General features: G+C 37.4%; 3 protein-coding genes across 3 annotated transcripts in view; all 3 read right to left on the bottom strand.

The window, feature by feature from the left end:
- cep192 (centrosomal protein 192) overlaps nt 1-6,067 on the bottom strand; it is a 45,379-nt gene extending 39,312 nt beyond the window's left edge. The window contains exons 1-5 of the mRNA XM_056242781.1: nt 5,899-6,067; nt 4,884-5,098; nt 1,178-1,288; nt 697-851; nt 452-513 (exon numbers count right to left, since the gene is read on the bottom strand). Coding sequence (XP_056098756.1) covers nt 452-513; nt 697-851; nt 1,178-1,288; nt 4,884-5,068 — 513 coding nt within the window. The 5' untranslated portion in view covers nt 5,069-5,098; nt 5,899-6,067. The remainder of the gene's footprint in view (nt 1-451; nt 514-696; nt 852-1,177; nt 1,289-4,883; nt 5,099-5,898) is intronic.
- A 1,949-nt stretch (nt 6,068-8,016) lies between these two features.
- Nucleotides 8,017-15,118, bottom strand: LOC130077502 (nucleoporin SEH1-like). The gene is made up of 8 exons (XM_056242752.1): nt 14,946-15,118; nt 14,735-14,785; nt 13,659-13,805; nt 11,945-12,156; nt 10,641-10,739; nt 10,391-10,531; nt 9,058-9,212; nt 8,017-8,457 (listed from the first exon to the last, which is right to left on the bottom strand). Exons 1-8 carry the CDS (start codon nt 15,054-15,056, stop codon nt 8,309-8,311), a joined length of 1,065 nt encoding a protein of 354 aa, XP_056098727.1. The 5' UTR covers nt 15,057-15,118; the 3' UTR covers nt 8,017-8,308.
- A 322-nt stretch (nt 15,119-15,440) lies between these two features.
- LOC130077572 (sperm acrosome membrane-associated protein 4-like) lies at nt 15,441-18,432 on the bottom strand. The gene is made up of 3 exons (XM_056242861.1): nt 18,237-18,432; nt 15,923-16,033; nt 15,441-15,829 (listed from the first exon to the last, which is right to left on the bottom strand). Exons 1-3 carry the CDS (start codon nt 18,340-18,342, stop codon nt 15,615-15,617), a joined length of 432 nt encoding a protein of 143 aa, XP_056098836.1. The 5' UTR covers nt 18,343-18,432; the 3' UTR covers nt 15,441-15,614.
- Between the last annotated feature and the right edge of the window lie 360 nt (nt 18,433-18,792).

Raw genomic sequence — 18,792 nt, forward strand, 5'->3', positions numbered from 1 at the left:
ACGGTTTCTGCTCTTACAAACTGTTTCTTCAGTACTGTAAGACAAGTATTGACAAAACAAAAACGCATTATTTTGGATTTTTTTGGGTCAGTACTGGTTTCGCAGTTCACATGGGTAGGGTACTTTGTACTGTGTGCATGGATGACTGTGTTCGCCCGCCACCACCGAAGATAATTTCGGACCCAGGAAAAACCCTGTTACATGAATTCTATGCAAGTAGTATACTGCTGTTATAAAGATTGAATTGATTTATATTACAAGATATCAGAATTTCACCTTTTAGGCCATATGCAATTTGATGCAGTTGCTGATATTTATATTTCATTTTGAATTTCTCTCAACAAAACAAAAACACTCAACAAAAACACATTATTTTTCAGATTTTGCCTAAAATGTTCAATAATATGTTCTTTTTTTATTATAATTATCATTTCATATAAAAAAAAGGTACCTGATCTGCCATTGTTTGTTTGTCTCCAAAATGAGAGAATGACAGTAGACCAGTTGAGAGGTCTAATGAAAGAAAAAATATATTTCAAAACACTTTTCTCAGCTTGAACAAGTTACACAAACTCCACTATTTTGCAAATAATGTGTCAATCATGCATCATCAATTATTTAGACATCATTAGGCCTGCCATTAAATTTAAGACAAGTCTTTAACTAAAACTAAAAAGAAAACAGCAGATTACGTACCTGTATTCCGAAGAGGAACAGAACCTGACACAAGAGGTGGAGCCACCCTTCCTGATGAGGTTTTGGAAACAGAAGCAGATTCGGTTTCATCCAAATTAACATTCACCAACAGGTCAGAGAACCGATTCACAGGAATAAAGTCATCTACATTGTCTCTAAAAAAAAAGAAATAAAAAAAAAAAAAAAGAGAGAGAGAAACTAATTTCTTCAATGTTTCATAACTGGCTGACGGCAGATACAATATTGATATACAGTTCTACATAATACAAATAGTAAAATGAAAGCATTTTAACCAACATTAAAAACTAAAAAGAAAATAATAATAAGTTGATAAGGTTGTTTGTAGACATAAAGGGAAACTAGCAGTGCTGTCAATTCTGAAATAGACAGCAATAATCTAAAAACTGGCAAATATTGGCCGATTTTTTGGACTAGAGGAAATTTCAGTCTATCACAATTCTAACAACTGCTGAACACTTACAAATCTTCTTTGAGGCTGAGAACAAATTTTTCCCTGCCTCCATCCGACCCCTGGGAATGCATGAGTGAAAATTGTCCATCCTCTAAATATGATGCTTGGACATCAGTAACTCTGAAAGGGACAAATTAACTCAAATGATTATACTGCCATTAAATACAAACAAGGTTAATTAAGCCCTCCACCCATGGATGGAAAACTGCATGAAGACCTTTAGGTTTCTGTCACAACAGGTTTACAAACATGTCTCAATTCATATAGAATAAGAAATGCTGTAATCGTCTGACCACAAATGTATTTTGGAAATGATAAAGCGAAACTGGCACACTGCATTCCTAAATGCATGTTAAACTCACAGTGCACACAGAGATTAAGGGCCTGTCCCAATACTTACTTGCAGTCTTTGCACTGCACATTTTGCACTTGCACACTTGGGCCAAATACAGGAAATGTCATGCAAGTAGGCATAAAACTTTTGGTTACCCAATGGGACACACTCATAACAGTGTTGTAAAAATGCACGATTTTACAGAGCTTTATTTGCACTTATTTTGAAATTTGAAATACTTTGCACTTTTTTACTGTTCAGTAGTCCTTCTGTTTGTTTGTTCGTTTATTTAAATTTTAAAGCCATGTTACCACCGAGGCTATTTACATGGCAAACAAGGTCAATATCACAAATTATTATATAAAACATTTAAACTTTATATAAAATGGAATATTTCAGAATGTATCACCCGGATGTATTTTCTATGTAAACATATTCCTGCATAAAAGCGTTTCAGTAGTCCTTATGTTACAGATGTCAAATTAATTGTGGCGCTTGCTTCTATAACTAAGTGATAAAAGTATTTTACAAAATACTCACTTGCACTGTAAAGTTTCTCCTCAACATTGTGCAATTTTGGGGCAGAACATGGATGATGTAATACACTTGCCATTAAAAAAACAATCCAAAGCAGTATTAAAGGGGACCTATTATGCAAAATTCACTTTTACATGGCGTTTGAACATAAATGTGTCGGCAATGCCAATGTGTGTACACAACCACCCTATAATGGTAAAAATTCACCCACTCCAGTTTTTTTAAATCCACGACTGCCGACGGACTCTGCCCTATAAGCATAAACCCCGTCCTGAGTGAGCTGTACACTCTCCGCCATGTTTATCTCCTCACCAGAGCATTTAACAGCAGAATTCAAGAAAAGAAAAATCTATTCTTATTAAAGCTACTAAAGTTACTCAAGAGCAGTGAGTGTTTTCTGTTTTTCTTTTGTTGTTTGATTCATATATAGCAGTGTGGGTACTGTGTATTACGTTGCTTTCACTTTAATACACAGATCTAATATACACATGCAATTCATTTACTTGCGGTTTACGTTCTTAGACATAAATGACTGTTTATGTGAACTGTGTTTTTTACATAACCTTGTGTGTATTTGACAGTTTTAGCAAAATAATACATCAGAGAACTTAGTTTAATACCCATGCGAAGCGCCGTCTGATATCCAGCTTTCTGTGCACGTGCTTCGGATGTGTGCGCTAAGAACCATATAGAAGTTTAGACAGATATGGCTTTAAAACACATGCAAATAATAAACTGTCATTATGATGAATAACTGCAATGTCAATTGAGCGTGATAGTGATAGAGATGATAATAAAAAACAAAGAGATGTCTTAGTTTTTGGCAGAGTATCCGATGCACGAGCTGTAAAGGATCCGCCCTCTTCTGAAAAGGGAGCAGCAGCTCATTTGCATTTAAAGGTACATGCACGAAAACAGCATGTTTTCCCCTTCCACTCAAAAACAGGCATTTACAAAATGGTATAATAAATGATCTGTGGGCTATTCTGAGCTGAAACTTCACAAACACATTCTGGGGGGACCTAAGATTTATATTACATCTTGTAAAATGGGCATAATAGGTCCCCTTTAATAAATGCCCGTTCACACCAAGGACGATAACTATAATGATAACCATAATGATAAAGATATAGCTCTAAAAATCATTCAAAATATAAATGAATAGCAAAGTTCACGCCACAATTATAACGACAACGGCACAGAGAAACGATATCGTTGATGAACGATAAAAATGTTGCCAATCAGAAAGAATCCATCCTGCCTAAAAATAGCAACACTTCAGGATGCAATTAGAATAAACAGAACAGCACAATAGTGAGTTGATGTGGACACTAAGGGTGTATTCACACCTGCCTTGTTTGGTTTGATTGAATCGAACTCTAGTTCGTTTCCCCCCTTGGTGCGGACCTTTTGGGCAGGTGTGAATACAGCAATCGAACTCGGGTGCGGACCAAACAACCGAACCGAGACCAAGCTGAAGAGGTGGTCTCGGTACGGTTCCAAACAAACTCTGGTACGGTTCATTTACGGTGTGAACATGAACCGACCCAATTGCAAGAAAGCACTGCGCCTTTGAGTTAACAGGCTTCCGTAGTCGGAGTTGCGTTATAGGAAAGTGATCTGTTGTAGCCTACTACATTACATCTGTTGCGCGTCTTTCTGCGCGTCGTGTGTGCATCATTGGAATGAAATGAATGAATGAGTGTGTGCATCAGGACATTCACATACAGAGCGTTCTCTTTAGTCTAATCGCAAAAAAAAAAAAAAAGCATTTGCAGTTCATATAAATGTAACGATAGTTACAATACAAGGATGATGCTGGGTTAATTTACGTTAAGCCTTTTTTGCACTTCCTGATTTCCCTACTTGAGAATCCTTGTCCAATGAATGGACGACCTTAGCACACGTATGGTTTTGTTTACAAATTTTGGTTCACTTGCAAAAAGAGCAGTGTGAAAGCGAACCGTACCAAAAAAAAATATATATATTTTTATTTGGTCCGGACCAAAGCAAGTGAACTATCGGACTTTCCTGGTGTGAATACACCCTAATAGTTATCTTTCTTGATGTGAACGGGCCTTTAGAGGATTTAGTGTGCGTTAAGGGCACTGCGCTTTGGCATTTATCAGACTTGAGTCTTGCACATTTACCGTGCCGCATGTTGCTTTGAAATACACAGAACAAAAAACAAGGCCTATATACTTAGTCACCATGAAATCAAAAGTTGACTATTAATATTTTTTATTTTTTAATAAAAACATTGGAGTATTTCTCATAAACAATTAATCCATGCACATCATAAATAAAAAATTAATGTGTAACATTTAATCAAAAAACCTTCTCTGATGACGTGTTTACTGGCACGAGGGCGGGACAACATGTCACTCACATGAGGTCACAGCAATAGCAAACAACAACCATCCAAACAATTCCCGAAGTACAAACTCAAGCCCTGTTTGTTTGTTTTTTCAGTCACTGTTTCGGATACAAGTTGATGAGTCACTATAGGGAAGAAAAAACTATTGCAACTTCCGTTTCATGCCGACTTTAAATCGTAGCCTCTAAAGATTTGATAAGCGCACAAAGCCATATCGCAATTTTGATTTTAGTTTGTTTGATGGAAGCCATTACACAAAGATGGCCAGTCTGGTGGTTTTAGAATACCAATGAATGCAGGTAATCACTCAAAAAAAAAAAATCCAAGTTTACAATTATTGGACAACATGAGATGGACCCCTATTTAACACTGTTAACCAAACAGGAAACTAAGGAAGTCAATATTCTCACCAAGTTAGGACAGATACAGTCACAATATTCGTGAGATTAAATGCAGAAGTTTCCCACCTGTTGTCTACTGGAGGTCTAATTTTAGCCACGGTAGAGGCTGCCATGGGCATCCCGAGTGTGGAGCCCAGTGTCAGGTTGCCGAGAGTGGAGCGGCCACTACTGCCCAGCGAGGCGTTAGAAAGGAAGCTGGGAAACGGCTCATCCTCAATGTTTTGGAAGTTCTCCATGTCTGTGTGACTCATTGGCACAGGGCTTCAGCACATGAGGAGTGACTGCAAAAAATGAAGTGCATATTTCAGACATGCAGAGTGAACTCGTGAGTTCCCATAGGGAACCAGTGCTAAATGACATTATTGTCATACTGTGCCTGTTTGTTTACTGGACATGTAGGCTGCCAAGTAAAGACAAGCCTGGAGGATGTTATGTCTCTTACACAGTGTCACACATAATAGGGTGTTTTGTAACTCATATTGTTACACGGATAGAGCTGACATCTGTTGATATGGCAGCTAGCTTATGTTGCATTTAACGTTAGCCATGTGTCGTTACTGGAAAATGCCAAAGCACAGATTAAACTAAATTAATAAATTAATAATTTAGCAACATCGTAAAATTGACTGTCTCTTTCCATCCAGAATTGGCTTCATTCATGTGACGTTTGTTAGTCATCAGACTAACGTTACCTTTATCAGTTCAATAACCAACAACTTTAACTGCACATCAAACGCTATTGTAAGTTATTAAAGGCGGAACAACAGTATTTGTGGGTGGACTGACTAAAAGTAAAAACTACATAAATAAGGATAAAAGGGCTGTTTAACTTAAATCAAATAAACACCGTGCAGTTGAGACTAACTGCAAAGGCCATGATACAAACACTTCAACCGTGTGACTTAAACAGTTAAACAAAGGCAAAAAAGTGACACTTAAAATGTAATTTAAACAGAAACGACGTTTTTTCGGGCTCAAGCTTACTTTCTTCGACCAGTCGTTGGCGGAAACCTGTACCGTGACAACAACACTGGAAAAGATTTGCAACAGCTGAGAAGAATCTGTTTCGATGAGAACTTACCATGAGGAGAAAAGCGGCACTTGTGCCTTATAAAGGAAGTCAATTCGACTACTTTATACAAATATAGCACCAATAATCCGCATAACAAGAAGAAACGTTGCCTTTATAGCGACCTCCCCGCTTTCTGAGAAGAGTTTGTCGAAGTATAACGATGTAGTGAAGCCATTACGAGAGAGAGAATCCCGCCTCCAGTGTTGCCAACTATTTTCAAAGGAAAGTAGCTAAGGCCTTCCCTAAAAGTCGCTAAATGTCGCTAGATGACGTCATACGTCAATTAGCATATTAACGACGTCATCGCGTTGTACTTGCGTTCTGTCAGCCTAGTGCGTTTCTCTCTAAATTAATGCTCTATTCAATATAATATAGCCGAATGTCAAATAAAGCTGTTCTCATTTCCTATTTTTTTAATGTCAGACAATTGAACGAGTAGCTATAATATAGTGAATGATTACATTTTTTACAGGCCTATGTGGAACATTATCTGAATTGAGAGAGTTAGGGAACCGGATGAACTGTGATAGTGTTACAAGTAATAATAAGCACAAGAAAATAAATAAAATTAAAATGGTCAAACTAAATTCTTTAAATATAAAACAAAACAAAAGCAGATAAGTGATAAGTCCGTGGAAAAACACTGCTCATTCGCGTCTGTCAGCGGCCGTGCGCTCCTCTCAGCCTTTCACTGAACAGAGGAGACGCAGCTAGAGAGAGTGACGACAGGGAGAAAGCAAGACCTCGCGCTCGCAGGACAGTACTGGCAACATTTGGAGGTTACTGAGGTTTGTCCAAAAAGTCGCTAAAATTGTCGCTAGTCGCTTTTTTGAAAAAATGTCGCTAAAGGGGTCTGAAAAGTCGCTAAAAATAGCGACAAAGGCGCTAAGTTGGCAACACTGCCCGCCTCTAGTTTCTCTTTGCATGGGCGGGGCTTCGACATAACGGCGATTTTCATTGGAGAATCCTGTCTTACTGAATTCAACGAGTGGCATAATCATCTGTCAATCAACTTGTTGGTGTTTTGAATGAAGAAGCTGTTTGTTTCAAACATTTTTAATACATAAATGTGTTCTAAATAGTGCTGTTAAATGTATACTTTACGCGTAGTAATGATAGTACAGCAGATCATTTCTGAATGCATGAGAACTTCAATTGGTTGTATAGATCTTACAATCAAACAATTAAAAACCAGATTTTTTTAAATGAAAAAATATTTCGTAATTAAAAATGACGTTCCTTATATACTAACATGAACGAGATGGTGAAATGAATCTCTAGAGCAGAACCACAGAACAGCTGAGACAGCAGCTGTGTGGGACCCTATGACAGTTGCTTACTAAACACGGTCATTGTAATCACCAAACGGCATATTTAAATAGCCTGATAAAATTAAGACTGGAAATAAATACTGTCAAATAAGGCCATAAATAAAATTCCTGAATGCAGTACATTATATCTAGTTGTAGAAAATATTTATTTTGATCACTTAAAATATAAATAATTTAATGTCAGTAATTACATGATCCATATTATTAGACTTTGACACTAAATTGTTTTAGTATTTTAAGCCCTAATCATTTATTTTAATTTCTGTGTAATCTATATATTTTTTTAAAGGTATTTAATACAACTTGCCCTTTTAATTTAAATACATATAAATACATAAATGTGATTTTAAGAAAATAAAGGAACAAATGACCTCCAAACAAATATTTTCTTTTATTGAATGTAATCCTTTTTTTCCTTAATTTATTCTTTTCTATATTTATTTTTAAATGTATTTTTATTCTCACTTTTTTATTTTTATATTTATGCATGCATCTTTCTTTACAGAAACGTTTGGCCATGAAACAGAAAATACTAAATCAACTGTCCAATACAGATTATGACAACTATCTGCATAGATATTTGTAGACATGCAGGATTCTAATGAAATAAACTCAAAGATTTATGCATGCTTCATATATACCAGCATCTATGACCTTTATTATTCTCATTCAATAACACAAAAGAGTGAAGACAACATTTTGGCAGTGTTATAATGCCAGCATTTTTTTCCTTAATCACGTCGACGATGTGACAAAATAGAATAGAAATAAAATGTAGAGTACTAAAGACAGTCCCTTTTGTGGTCAAGGCATTCGCATCCATTCAAAGATGACAATACAACATAATTCTGAAAGCCATGATTTTTTCACAGAATTCATTCAGATCAGAGTAAACCATAATACTACAGATAGAAAGAAACGTAAACTTAGAGATCCTTCCTTAAAGGCAGCTCAAAATAATGGACCCATGTTAAGTGCCAGTCTTGTCACATGTCCAGCAAGCACAATCAGTTGGTCTCAGTGTGAACTCCCGAATCATAGAAGTGCTCAGCCCCAGATTTCCTCAGGGTGGTCCTGTAGAAAGGGATCTATCGTCCAGTGGCCCCGTTTAAAGCACTCTGTGCAGAAGCAGAGCCCAGGACGGCACTCAGAGCCCCAGGCTGACCAGATGACCCATATACTGGACTGCCATCTCCCTTTAGAATACCTGTGCATTTCCAATTGGCCATGTAGTTTGCTGGTGAAATGTGAAAAAGAAAAAGGCAAATTACAACAAATTAAAACATTAACCATGAAATCAAAACGGAAAATTCTTAATTGCAGTAATTATAAATTATTTATCTGTGCACATCTTTTATTTATTTATTTTTTAATTAATGTGCCCCAGAAAGCTTTAAACAAATTAACTTCTCCCTCTTGCAGCAACATCTCTTCTCTGATGACGCGTTTACTGGCACGAGGGGGAGACAACATGTCACTTAGGCCCTGTTTACATCTGGTATTAAGATTCGTTTTGATTGATCGGATCACAAGTAGACCACGCTAAATACAGGTGTAAACGGGGTCTAAAACATAATCCGACAAAAGAGACGGATTAAAACACCCCACGTGTAAACGGGAATGTGTCTCACTCTTCTACTTGTGATCCGATCGACCAAAATGCATCTTAATACCAGTTGTAAACAGGGCCTCACATGAGATCACAGAAATTGCGAACCACAACCATCCAATCAATTCCTGATGGACAAAATCAAGCCCTGCCCTTTAAATGCTGACGTTAATATTCTAGTAGTTGCATATATGATCATTGCGATTACAAATTCTTGCAAACACTCACCTTTCCAGAGTCTCACACAGCCATCATCACCAGAGGAGGCCAGAATTGTACTGGTGATGTTCCAACTGACGCGCCACACCTGAGAGTTATGACTGTCAAACTGGGCCAGCACCTGCACCTCGAATTTAGTGGGCGCTGATGAAGAGCTGTCCTTTCTGTTAGTCAAAGAGGCATGCAAATTGTGGTAAATCTATAGACCTTATTCACAGCAGCGCCAGCTTTGATTTTTAACAGGAACGAAAGCGAGGCAGTGAGGGATAGACATCTCTTCAGTGGGTTGTACTGTTATTCAATGTGTTTTTGGACTGTTCAGCTGACGAACATGAGCTGTGGAAAATTATAAGTGATCTAGGTGGTTTTTACAGCAGATGCCATTGAAAATAGGCAAGTCTATCCCTCACAGCCTTGCTTTTATACCTGTCATGGCTCTGCTCTGAATAAGGTCTATTGGCATACAATTAAAATATTTTGAAACAAAACTACTCTGAATGGAGTTTTTTTTGTTTTCAATTCTGAAAGAGAACTTTTTTTAAACTACACATCTTTTTATTTATTTTAGCATTGCAGTCCTGATGTTTAAAGTCGCCTTTCCACGAACTCCAACAAACGACCGACCGAAATTCAATCATTTTCAATGAATAGTCCAGGAGCTACGTGGGTTTTTTTGACCATATGCGTACATTTCTGATTCGACTCAAGCCTCAGATGCATTCATATTATGAACTTCTGGTGTTAGATCGTATGCAACCATCCAATATGATGTATTCTAATCAAAACTATGAATGTGAGGTCAGCATTACCAGTATTTTTCCACTAAAACATTATCAACATTTCTGAAAGGTTAAGTCACTGTGACATCAAAATGGACAAATCTTATTTTTATGGAATATCACAGTATTCATTATAAATTATTTATCCGTGCACTTCTTAAAATTGTGAGTAACCCCAGTAATCTTTAATCAAAATAACTTCCCCTCCTCTTGCAGCGGCATCTCTTCTCTGATGACGTGTTTTCTGTGATCACAGCAACAACAAACCCTGAACAATCCCAAGAAAACCTACGGCTTCTCCTTCAGACATATCGGGAAGCCATTTGTTTAGTGTGGATACATTCAATATATTCATTGAAATCATTGATTTTACAATGGTGAAAAAGCTGAGGGTAACAGTTGCTTTAAGACCACTGGGGGTGAAATGTGAAAAAACAATATTATGTTAATATTGGAGATGGTGGAAAGGCGGTTTTAGAATAATAAAGAAAAATTCATGTCATCATTAAACAAAATATATTTCCCATTCTACTGTAATACTCATTCGGCTTCATTTCTCTCACCGAAGTGGAACCAGTTTGAAGATGCGAACGTCTTTGGTGGCAATAGCAAGCACGTGGAAAGACCGGCCCAGATTTGGAGCAAATGCAATATCATGTACCGCATCTGTAACTGTCATCAGTGTCTCCGCTTTGGCATATTTCCTACAACCATCAAAAAAGATAAATAAAAACTTAAAATATTTAACCTGTGGGGATGTGAGTTTTTGCTGGATAAGTGTGAACTATGATACAAAATGATTTGAAGGCAAACCTTGTAACTTCATTATACTCGTATATCTGAACCTTGCCGCCGTATGTCGCATTGCTGTCATCACTCCCCACTGCAATCATGGGGGCGTGAGCTCGAGAACTGTAAAGACAAAAGAAAATTTTTTTTCTTAAATGGTTAGTTTACCCCAAATGAACACTTTGCCACAAAAAAAAAAAAAAAAACACCATGGATGTCAATGGGGCCCATCAACTGTTTGGTTACTGACATTCTTCAAAATATCTTCTTTTGTGTTCAGCAGAAGAAAGAAATTCATACAGGTTTGGAACAACTTGAGGGTGAGTAAATGACAACAATTTTCCTTTAACCTTTAAGTATTCAAGCATTTGCATTTATTGATTCAGTTTGCTAGGACAATATAGTCTCAGTGGCCTGAGAGGTCTTAAAAAAACAAAATAATATTGTTGGAAATGTAGTCAAACATCTACTAAGTTTGATGTTACTGTTGACAAGCATGTAGAACATCTGTGATATTTGCAGTCAAGATCTAATGAGAAGACAGAGGTTTCACCCTTTTGTGAAAGTCTAATTCAATGACTTTTAGATTCAGTATACATTAAGTTACAAAATGTGCACATCTATAAGTAGGGCCCTATGATTTTGATGATGCAGAAAACATTGAAAAATCCGGTCATAAAAATGGAATTTATCACAGAATGTCACATAATTTGGGGTGATAAGTCAAAAGTAGGCTGTACACTTAATTTAATAGTGATATGGACTACTGTCTGAGAATATTAGACTGCTATTGAAATATGAAGTCTGTGTTCATGAATGCCGCTGGTTCGTCTTCTACACGGTACTCAAGCATGTGGGACGCTTGCAGTGTTTATAGTGTCATCCGTCTCACTATATGAGGACATGAACTTCACCTGCAGAGCTGCTCTGTCACTTCACAAGCAGTTCAGTTGAGCAATCGTCATATCAAATACAAGGTCTTCAAAACAACTCGGCAAAATGAAAGTTCAGTTTAACTTAAAATTGAGGCAGAAATACATTTCTATTGTACCTCAAAGTAATAATAATAGGGCTTACAAAATTAACGCGATAACGGACGCAATAATTTTTTTCAGTTCAACATGTTAAAAATACGTAACATCTATTTTTTCCCATGATCCTTTGGCTAGCGTTACATTATATGATCACGCTCTTATTCATACAAATGCTTTAAAACCATTTAAACGTGATAAGAAACTAATGAGAACTCTGTGAATCTCCTGACTGTGTGACACGCACGACTGTGACTATGTTGTAGTTATGTTGATCTATCATCAGTGCGCTCTCACCTGGAAGGGTTCCACGAGATGCAGGAGCAGGAGAGTTTGGACGAGATCTCGTGTTGCAGGGACCACTGGCTCAGGTTCATCACGTCAGGGGCCTCGTAGATTCGCACCACCCCGTCAGCAGAACATGTGGTCAGCATCAAGCCCATGTGCTTCGGGGCAAACTTCACATCGGTCACAGATGTCCGACTGTCCACAAGTGTGGTTCTCTTGATCTGATGTGAGAACAGAGGAGACATTGATGCTGACATTTTCAGAGTCCAAAAGTTATAAACAAGCTATGTTCGGAATAGAATAACTGATTCTGTGCCATGTTATTAATGCAACATGGAACTAAACAACTACATGTGAATGTACAAGACTTCTCATTCATTAGCCACAATAGTTAAAAATAACTAGAGCAAAATGCAGTAAACCTATTTGCACTACAAACCTGTTTAAGGTTATGACAAATTAAAATAATATGATAATTACCACATTGCAATATCAAACTGCCCAACAGACTGTTTTTGCACAGCTAAAATAACTGACACGGGAAGCCTCGCACATTTAAAAAGCGGTGCTTATATTTAGCAGTATACTGCCAAATATAAGCACGCAGTAGTGCATTAGTATGCGTCTTAACTCCTGAAAGTCCAATCAAATGGAGTCAAAAAAATGATGGAGATGACAAAAAAAAAAGAAATGTATATAAATAATGGCACTATGGCAGATATTACTTCCAATTCATTTACTGCACTAGACACAGAAGAGTATGGTAGTATGCAATTCAAATTGTTGCAACTCTTATTGAAGAAGTAACAGCCTCCTACTGCAACTATGCGTTAACCCCAATCAATAGAGGGTATGCGCGTGACATCGGCCGGAGGGACTGCGGTTACGCCCACTAAGTGGCAAAAAGACTGAATGGCAGCATTTGTTTTCAGCCTGAATGGCGCGAAAAACACATCTAAAACTGGAAAGAGCTTTGCGATTGACTGTACAACTAGATTTGACAAGAAATCTGAGGTATATTTTTACAGACTGCCGAAAGCTACAGAACAGAGAAGCAAATGGATCGCTACAATACATAGAAACAACTGGACTCCAGGCAGCAAAATATGGATTTGCAGTTATCATTCTGTGTCAATATGCTGAATTTAGGGGTAAAACCATACCCTATATATTGTATTGTTATATACTGTATTGACAACTCGTCAATTAAATAATTACCATTGTATATTCTGCATAATTGGACGTTTTTAAATAAACACTGACAAAAAACTATACAAGTTATAAGGATGGACGATATGACGATATATAACATTGATTTAAGTGATCACATGGATTTAGACCTACCTATTTTGTATTTAAAGGAAAATTTGCTTTATGTATTTCCCCGGCGTGGAAATCAGGCACACATAAATGTCAGGAAACATGATTCCTGGCTGCATGTCAATATCCATGATCACTGGATCTTTGGTAAGTTGTAAGGAACACTATATCGAGTCCAACCTTTAGTTTAAACTGATTATTTTTTGTTTTACTTGTGTTTTCGCAGTTTCCCCTATTAACTCCAGTCATGCAGCAGCTCTTTTGCCACTCAGTCCAGCTGAGGGGGGCGTGTTCCGACAGGAAAGTGACGCCAATGCATACCCTCTATTCCAACATATTCATTAAAAAAAAACCCGTCAGAATCAACTGATTTAAGGCAAATGCCCATTCGAATCTTATTTACCCAGTGGCTTTGCCCTCGTTGTTTGTCATTGGACTCTCCAACAATCTCCTCCCACACTATGGCAGTACGGTCAAAGGAGCAGGATGCCAACACCTGTCCAAACTCTGGATGGGCCCAGGTCACTCGCCAAACTGAGCCACTGTGAGTCTACAAAACAACAGTTTGTCAAATTACAGCCCAAAACCCAATGCACCCCAATAACAACCAATACTAAAAGTATACAAATATTCATGATGCTGAAAAGGGTTTAATAACAATTTGGGATGATCTTATAGCAGTGGTTCTCAACCTGTTTGACCCAAAGGCCCCACCATATTTCTAGGACACCACCATTTTATACATTTCAGTTGTACTTATTGCCAAAGCTGCTTGTTTTCCTTAACGCATGTCACGTTCTTTAACAGTCCACCTGGAAACAAAGATGTCGTGACGCCAAACCCCCTCATGGAAGAAGAACGGTGTCGTGTTTACAACTGTGACAATGAGCGCTTATCAGGATCAACTACACGATGGATTTTCAAAAGTATGTGAAGTATGTAAAAGTTTGCAACATAGACTCTTTATAATACGCCCAAGAGATTTACACACCAATCTGTTGTTGTAGGGACATCGTTACATTTTCACACTACTAAACATGACACGAAACTTAAACTCTGACTGGTTGCTTTAACGTTACATGTCATACGTGGCTAATGAAAGCTTCAATGGAGTCCAGACCTTCTGCCGTCAGTATGAAAGTCTGGCTAGTGGCTAGCCTTCAAGTGGCTTTGGAGAAATTTCACAGAGACAGGAACTAAACAGTGTTAAAAACAGGCTGGGAAGAGAGCAGCAACAATGTAAAATATGTTAAAAAAGATTGCATTTTTTAACATTCAAGCATGAAAACCTATTCTAGTAGACCCCAAAAACAAACCAAGAATTTGAAAAAGGCACAATAGGGCGGCCCTCTTTAAAAGGGGAAGTGTAAGGGATGATTCCAATCAGTTTGCATTTTAATGTATTTTCATTTACTAATTTAAATACTTCATCCTCTGGCCCCCTAGTGGGCCCTGGACCCTTGGTTGAGAAAGACCTACTTTCCAGCTGGCTGTGCAGTTCCATTCTCCACTATCCCCCTTATCCCACACCTAGGAGAAAAGTAAAAAATAAAAAAATTAAAAAAAAGAGTAAATAAACGACCACTTTCTGGTCAGATTCAAGTCTTATTTACATTGTAACAGATGTGGTTAACGAGCATACAATGTAAACCAACTTCAGCAGGCCATGGTTGTGTGAGAAATAATTTACCTTAATGCTTTGGTCGCTGGAACATGTCGCCATTCTCCGGCCGTGAAAATCATATGAAACATCGTGGATCAGATCTTTGTGATCGGCTGCGATGCTGCGCGCAACAAACATACTTCTATCTGCTCGATTCTTCCTGGCACGCGGGAAGTAAACACACTTGCCCACTATTTAAACGCAAGGTTGCAACCGGTCCAATCACGTTTGACATGGGAAGCATCCGTTCTAAGATCTTTATACAATAAGATCAGTTAAGTATTTAAGAGGATGATGTGAAGATCAGTTCTAATATGAGCATGCGCAGTAAGACAATCTAACGTTTTAGTCAAATAGCGCCCTCTATTGGACGTGGTCATGAGCGTACAACAAGACAGGAAACCATGAATGTTTGACTTTTGCATTTATTTAAAAGGTAAAACCGCAAAAATTGTGATAAGAAAACATGCATTTATAAATATATTCTGTAATCTTTCCTCTTTTTGGATGAACACAAACAACTGGTTAGGAAAGACTATCCAAACGTGCTCTGGCATGAAGGCAGGCTGTTTTAGATGATTCAACACAGTAAAATGAACAGTAATAGGAGCCTACGTGAACAAGTGTACACATGAAAAAGCATTCGATCCCTTATTACAATTATAATTGTGAAGTTGAAAAAAAAAAAAAAACACATCAAAACACACCCATCATCTGGGCAAGGAGAAGGATGGTGAGCAAGAGAGGAGCGATGGACAACTGAACTGCGGGGGCAGAGTTGCAGAAGTCTTCCTCACAACACGTGGTCTTCATGGTGTACAAGGTCTTGTTGGTAAGAAACTCTACATATGTTGTCATGTTGCATGCCTCCATGGGAAGACAACCCATCACCTTTATATCCAGGACAGAAGCTGAAAAAAAAGAAGGCAAAGTTAGGCAGAGTAACAAAGGGAGACTGGTTTGTCAATAGGATACTGCAAAAACTGAACATTGGCATCATTTACCTGCTTTACCAGTTCCCACATAACACAACTCATTCTCACTGCAGTTTGTCTTTGTAGTGTAACACAGATCCCAGAATCCAAGATCACACCGAAAGCACTCAAGTGTTTGTCCTGCAAACAAAAAGACTACTTTTAATGGTGTATTACACGGTTTAAAAAAAAAAACAAGACATGTTTTTACATAACTTCACTAAAAAGAAGTTAATCAATTTAAACATTTGTATAAGTTATACAACTCTAAGTCAGTTTAAGGTAGCTAATTTAAGTTGAAATTACTTTAACTTAAGTGCAGTCAACTTGGATGTTTATGCAGCAACTTTTTACTGGGAGTTCCTTAGTTATAATGGCACAAATCGGTTTGTAGTTTGCACATGTGGTATTCAATTACATTAATATTTTCAAAATGCTATCCAATACACTCATATTATACATAGCCTACTCAAGAACTAATATCACACTGGTATGATTTTTAAAATGCTATATGGAAATAAGCGTTTCAATCCATTCATCTTTGATTTGAACAAAAGCATGTTAAATATCATATAGCGCGTTTCCATTACAGATTTGCGCAAAACTTTTGCGATTTTTTCTAAATGTCGATAAAAAACTATTGCGAAATGACGGCGTTTCCATTTACTGATGTTATGCGACTACAACGTCCTTTTTCCCCCTCTCGCGATAAGTCATTTAAACATCAACGGGTAGGTTTATAGCCTATATCCCTAAATCACAGCCACCACCACAATAGACATTATTATTAATAGAAGGAGACGTGGTGTGTTATCCAAGCATTAATGGCAGGGAAAGACCCGTATACTGCGAACGGCATAAGGAGTTTCTGGGTGTTTCTCCCTCATTTCTGCTCCGAGGTCTGATTGTGGCATTTCTTTGAGGTTTAGAATCCAGTATTCCTGTAGCCTATTGTTTCTTTTATGAATTTAATAAAGAACTCTCTCGTATTATGTCCAAACGGTCAGTGTACTTGTGTCCATTCGTTTTTCCTTATTTAACCCGTATTGCAAAACGTAAAATGAACGGTGGTTGTTTTTTTAAAATGCAAAGTTGAACACCAATTTTTTTTAAATTTGAACTGTACACAAATGCTGCGCAAAAAAAAAAAAAGACTAAATTTAAGATGTTTGTTTATGACTTTTTGCCCCTTTATTAAACATTTAAAATATTCACAACTTAATACAAAAAAAAGAAGAAGTAGATTTTAATGGTTTTCTAAGGCCAAATTAGAACCTGAAAATTATATTTTTCCCGCAGTGCTGAATGAGAAGAGCCATATTTAGGCCTATGTCTCTGGAACCACAGCCTACAGAAAGGTGTCTTTAGGTGAGTCATAGGCTAATGACAATAAATGTGTCTGAAAGAATAACGAGGCATTTTAATTGTATTAATAAACTATTGTTTTCTAAATTAGTGTCGGCTAAAAACATATCTCCATCTCCGCTGAGGCGCGCCGCGCGAATGCACCTTTAGAGAGAAATGCACCTTTCATACGGATTACATAATCAGAAGGTATTAGCTTTCGATTCGAATTTGTTCGTTTTAAAGTGGAAATTTCAAGCTTTAGCCTACATAGGCTATACTTTGTTTCAGTTCTCGCGCTACAGTTCACGGAGATCATGAAAGCGCGCATGATTGTTTTCTTTTATTTTACAAAAGCACAACGTTTTCTTGTTATTGTGAGTTTACACAAATAAAAGCATAGTTGCGCGAATAATGTATTATTATTTTCTGTATGACCAGAAATTATAGAGTATTTTAAGTTGTTTCCACTGTTGATAGGAAAACGCAAGTGTTCGCGCCCGCGTCTCCCTGCCTGCAGCGCGCTCCACACTCTGCACAAACACTTGGATATGCGTCAAAATCTTGTGTTTATTTGTGATAATCTTAGCCCTGTATTATTATTGTCTAACCATTATGAATGACATTTGACTAATTGCTTTGTTCCTTTTTTTTGGATAAAAGCATCTTCTAAATATGTAGCCTAATAAATGTTATAATAAGGATGATAATTATTAGCCTATTATTATTTGCGTATACCACGGACCCCAAACACACCGCGTATTCTAAGTCAGGTGACTGTAAATGCGCAAAAACTGTTTCCATTGCAGTTTTGCGAAATATTCCTTTTTCGAATTGCCTGAAAAACCTCATGCGAGCGTAAAAACTTTTTTGCGATAAATGGGAGTTTTTGCGAAATTGACGTGTTTCCATTGAGCGTAATTTCAATTCGCAATTTCAATTTGCGCAATTTGAAGGGTAATGGAAACGCGGCTATAGACTAGAATGGAAATAGACTTACCCAAAAAAAACAAAGACATCAAAATCACAGAGGCTGTTAAAATATTTCCTCTCATGTTCAAGTGAGTTTTAGAAGTAGATGAACCCATAAAGGTGAATGCAGCCATTTGAGATGGATATGGTCTTTACAAACAAGCACTACCAAACAGACAGCCAGACTATCCAATCGCCTATGACTGGGGATTGTGTTGTACAATGCACGATGAGGTGTGAGGGGGATAAAAGCATTATCTTATTAGCCATTTATGAGAAGCAGCTGGTCTCGTGGAGCACGTGAACATTAACCACGTCCACGTCCTCCTTATTAATCACATTAAGGTTTAAACGTGAAACGAGTTGTGCATCATACATCTACACCAATGGACATAGGCCTGCCTTTACGAAAATTAACCTTATAACACTAACCAATACCATGGTAGGCCTATTTAGTAGAACCGCGGTTGGTATCAATCCGCCAAAATGGTTAGCTACACATTAACTATAAAAACATGGTTTCGTAAGGGTTTTTTTGTAACCGAAATTTCGCTAATGTGGCCACCTTAAATCCTTTCTTAATT

The sequence above is a fragment of the Rhinichthys klamathensis genome, unplaced genomic scaffold (genome assembly GCF_029890125.1).
Source record: "Rhinichthys klamathensis goyatoka isolate OS25496 unplaced genomic scaffold, OSU_Roscu_1.1 h1tg000023l_1, whole genome shotgun sequence".
Lineage (NCBI taxonomy): Eukaryota > Metazoa > Chordata > Actinopteri > Cypriniformes > Leuciscidae > Rhinichthys > Rhinichthys klamathensis.

Coding starts and splice junctions, on each gene's coding strand:
- LOC130077502 (XM_056242752.1), bottom strand. CDS start 15,056: ATGTTTGTTGCGCGCAGCATCGCAGCCGATCACAAAGATCTGATCCAC. Junction 9,213..10,390: donor TTCAAACTGGTTCCACTTCG/GTGAGAGAAATG, acceptor TTTGACTAACAG/AAAGGACAGCTCTTCATCAG. Junction 8,458..9,057: donor CTGTGTGAGACTCTGGAAAG/GTGAGTGTTTGC, acceptor ACATTTCACCAG/CAAACTACATGGCCAATTGG.
- LOC130077572 (XM_056242861.1), bottom strand. CDS start 18,342: ATGGCTGCATTCACCTTTATGGGTTCATCTACTTCTAAAACTCACTTG. Junction 16,034..18,236: donor GATGTCTTTGTTTTTTTTGG/GTAAGTCTATTT, acceptor TTTTGTTTGCAG/GACAAACACTTGAGTGCTTT. Junction 15,830..15,922: donor TGTGGGAACTGGTAAAGCAG/GTAAATGATGCC, acceptor CTTTTTTTTCAG/CTTCTGTCCTGGATATAAAG.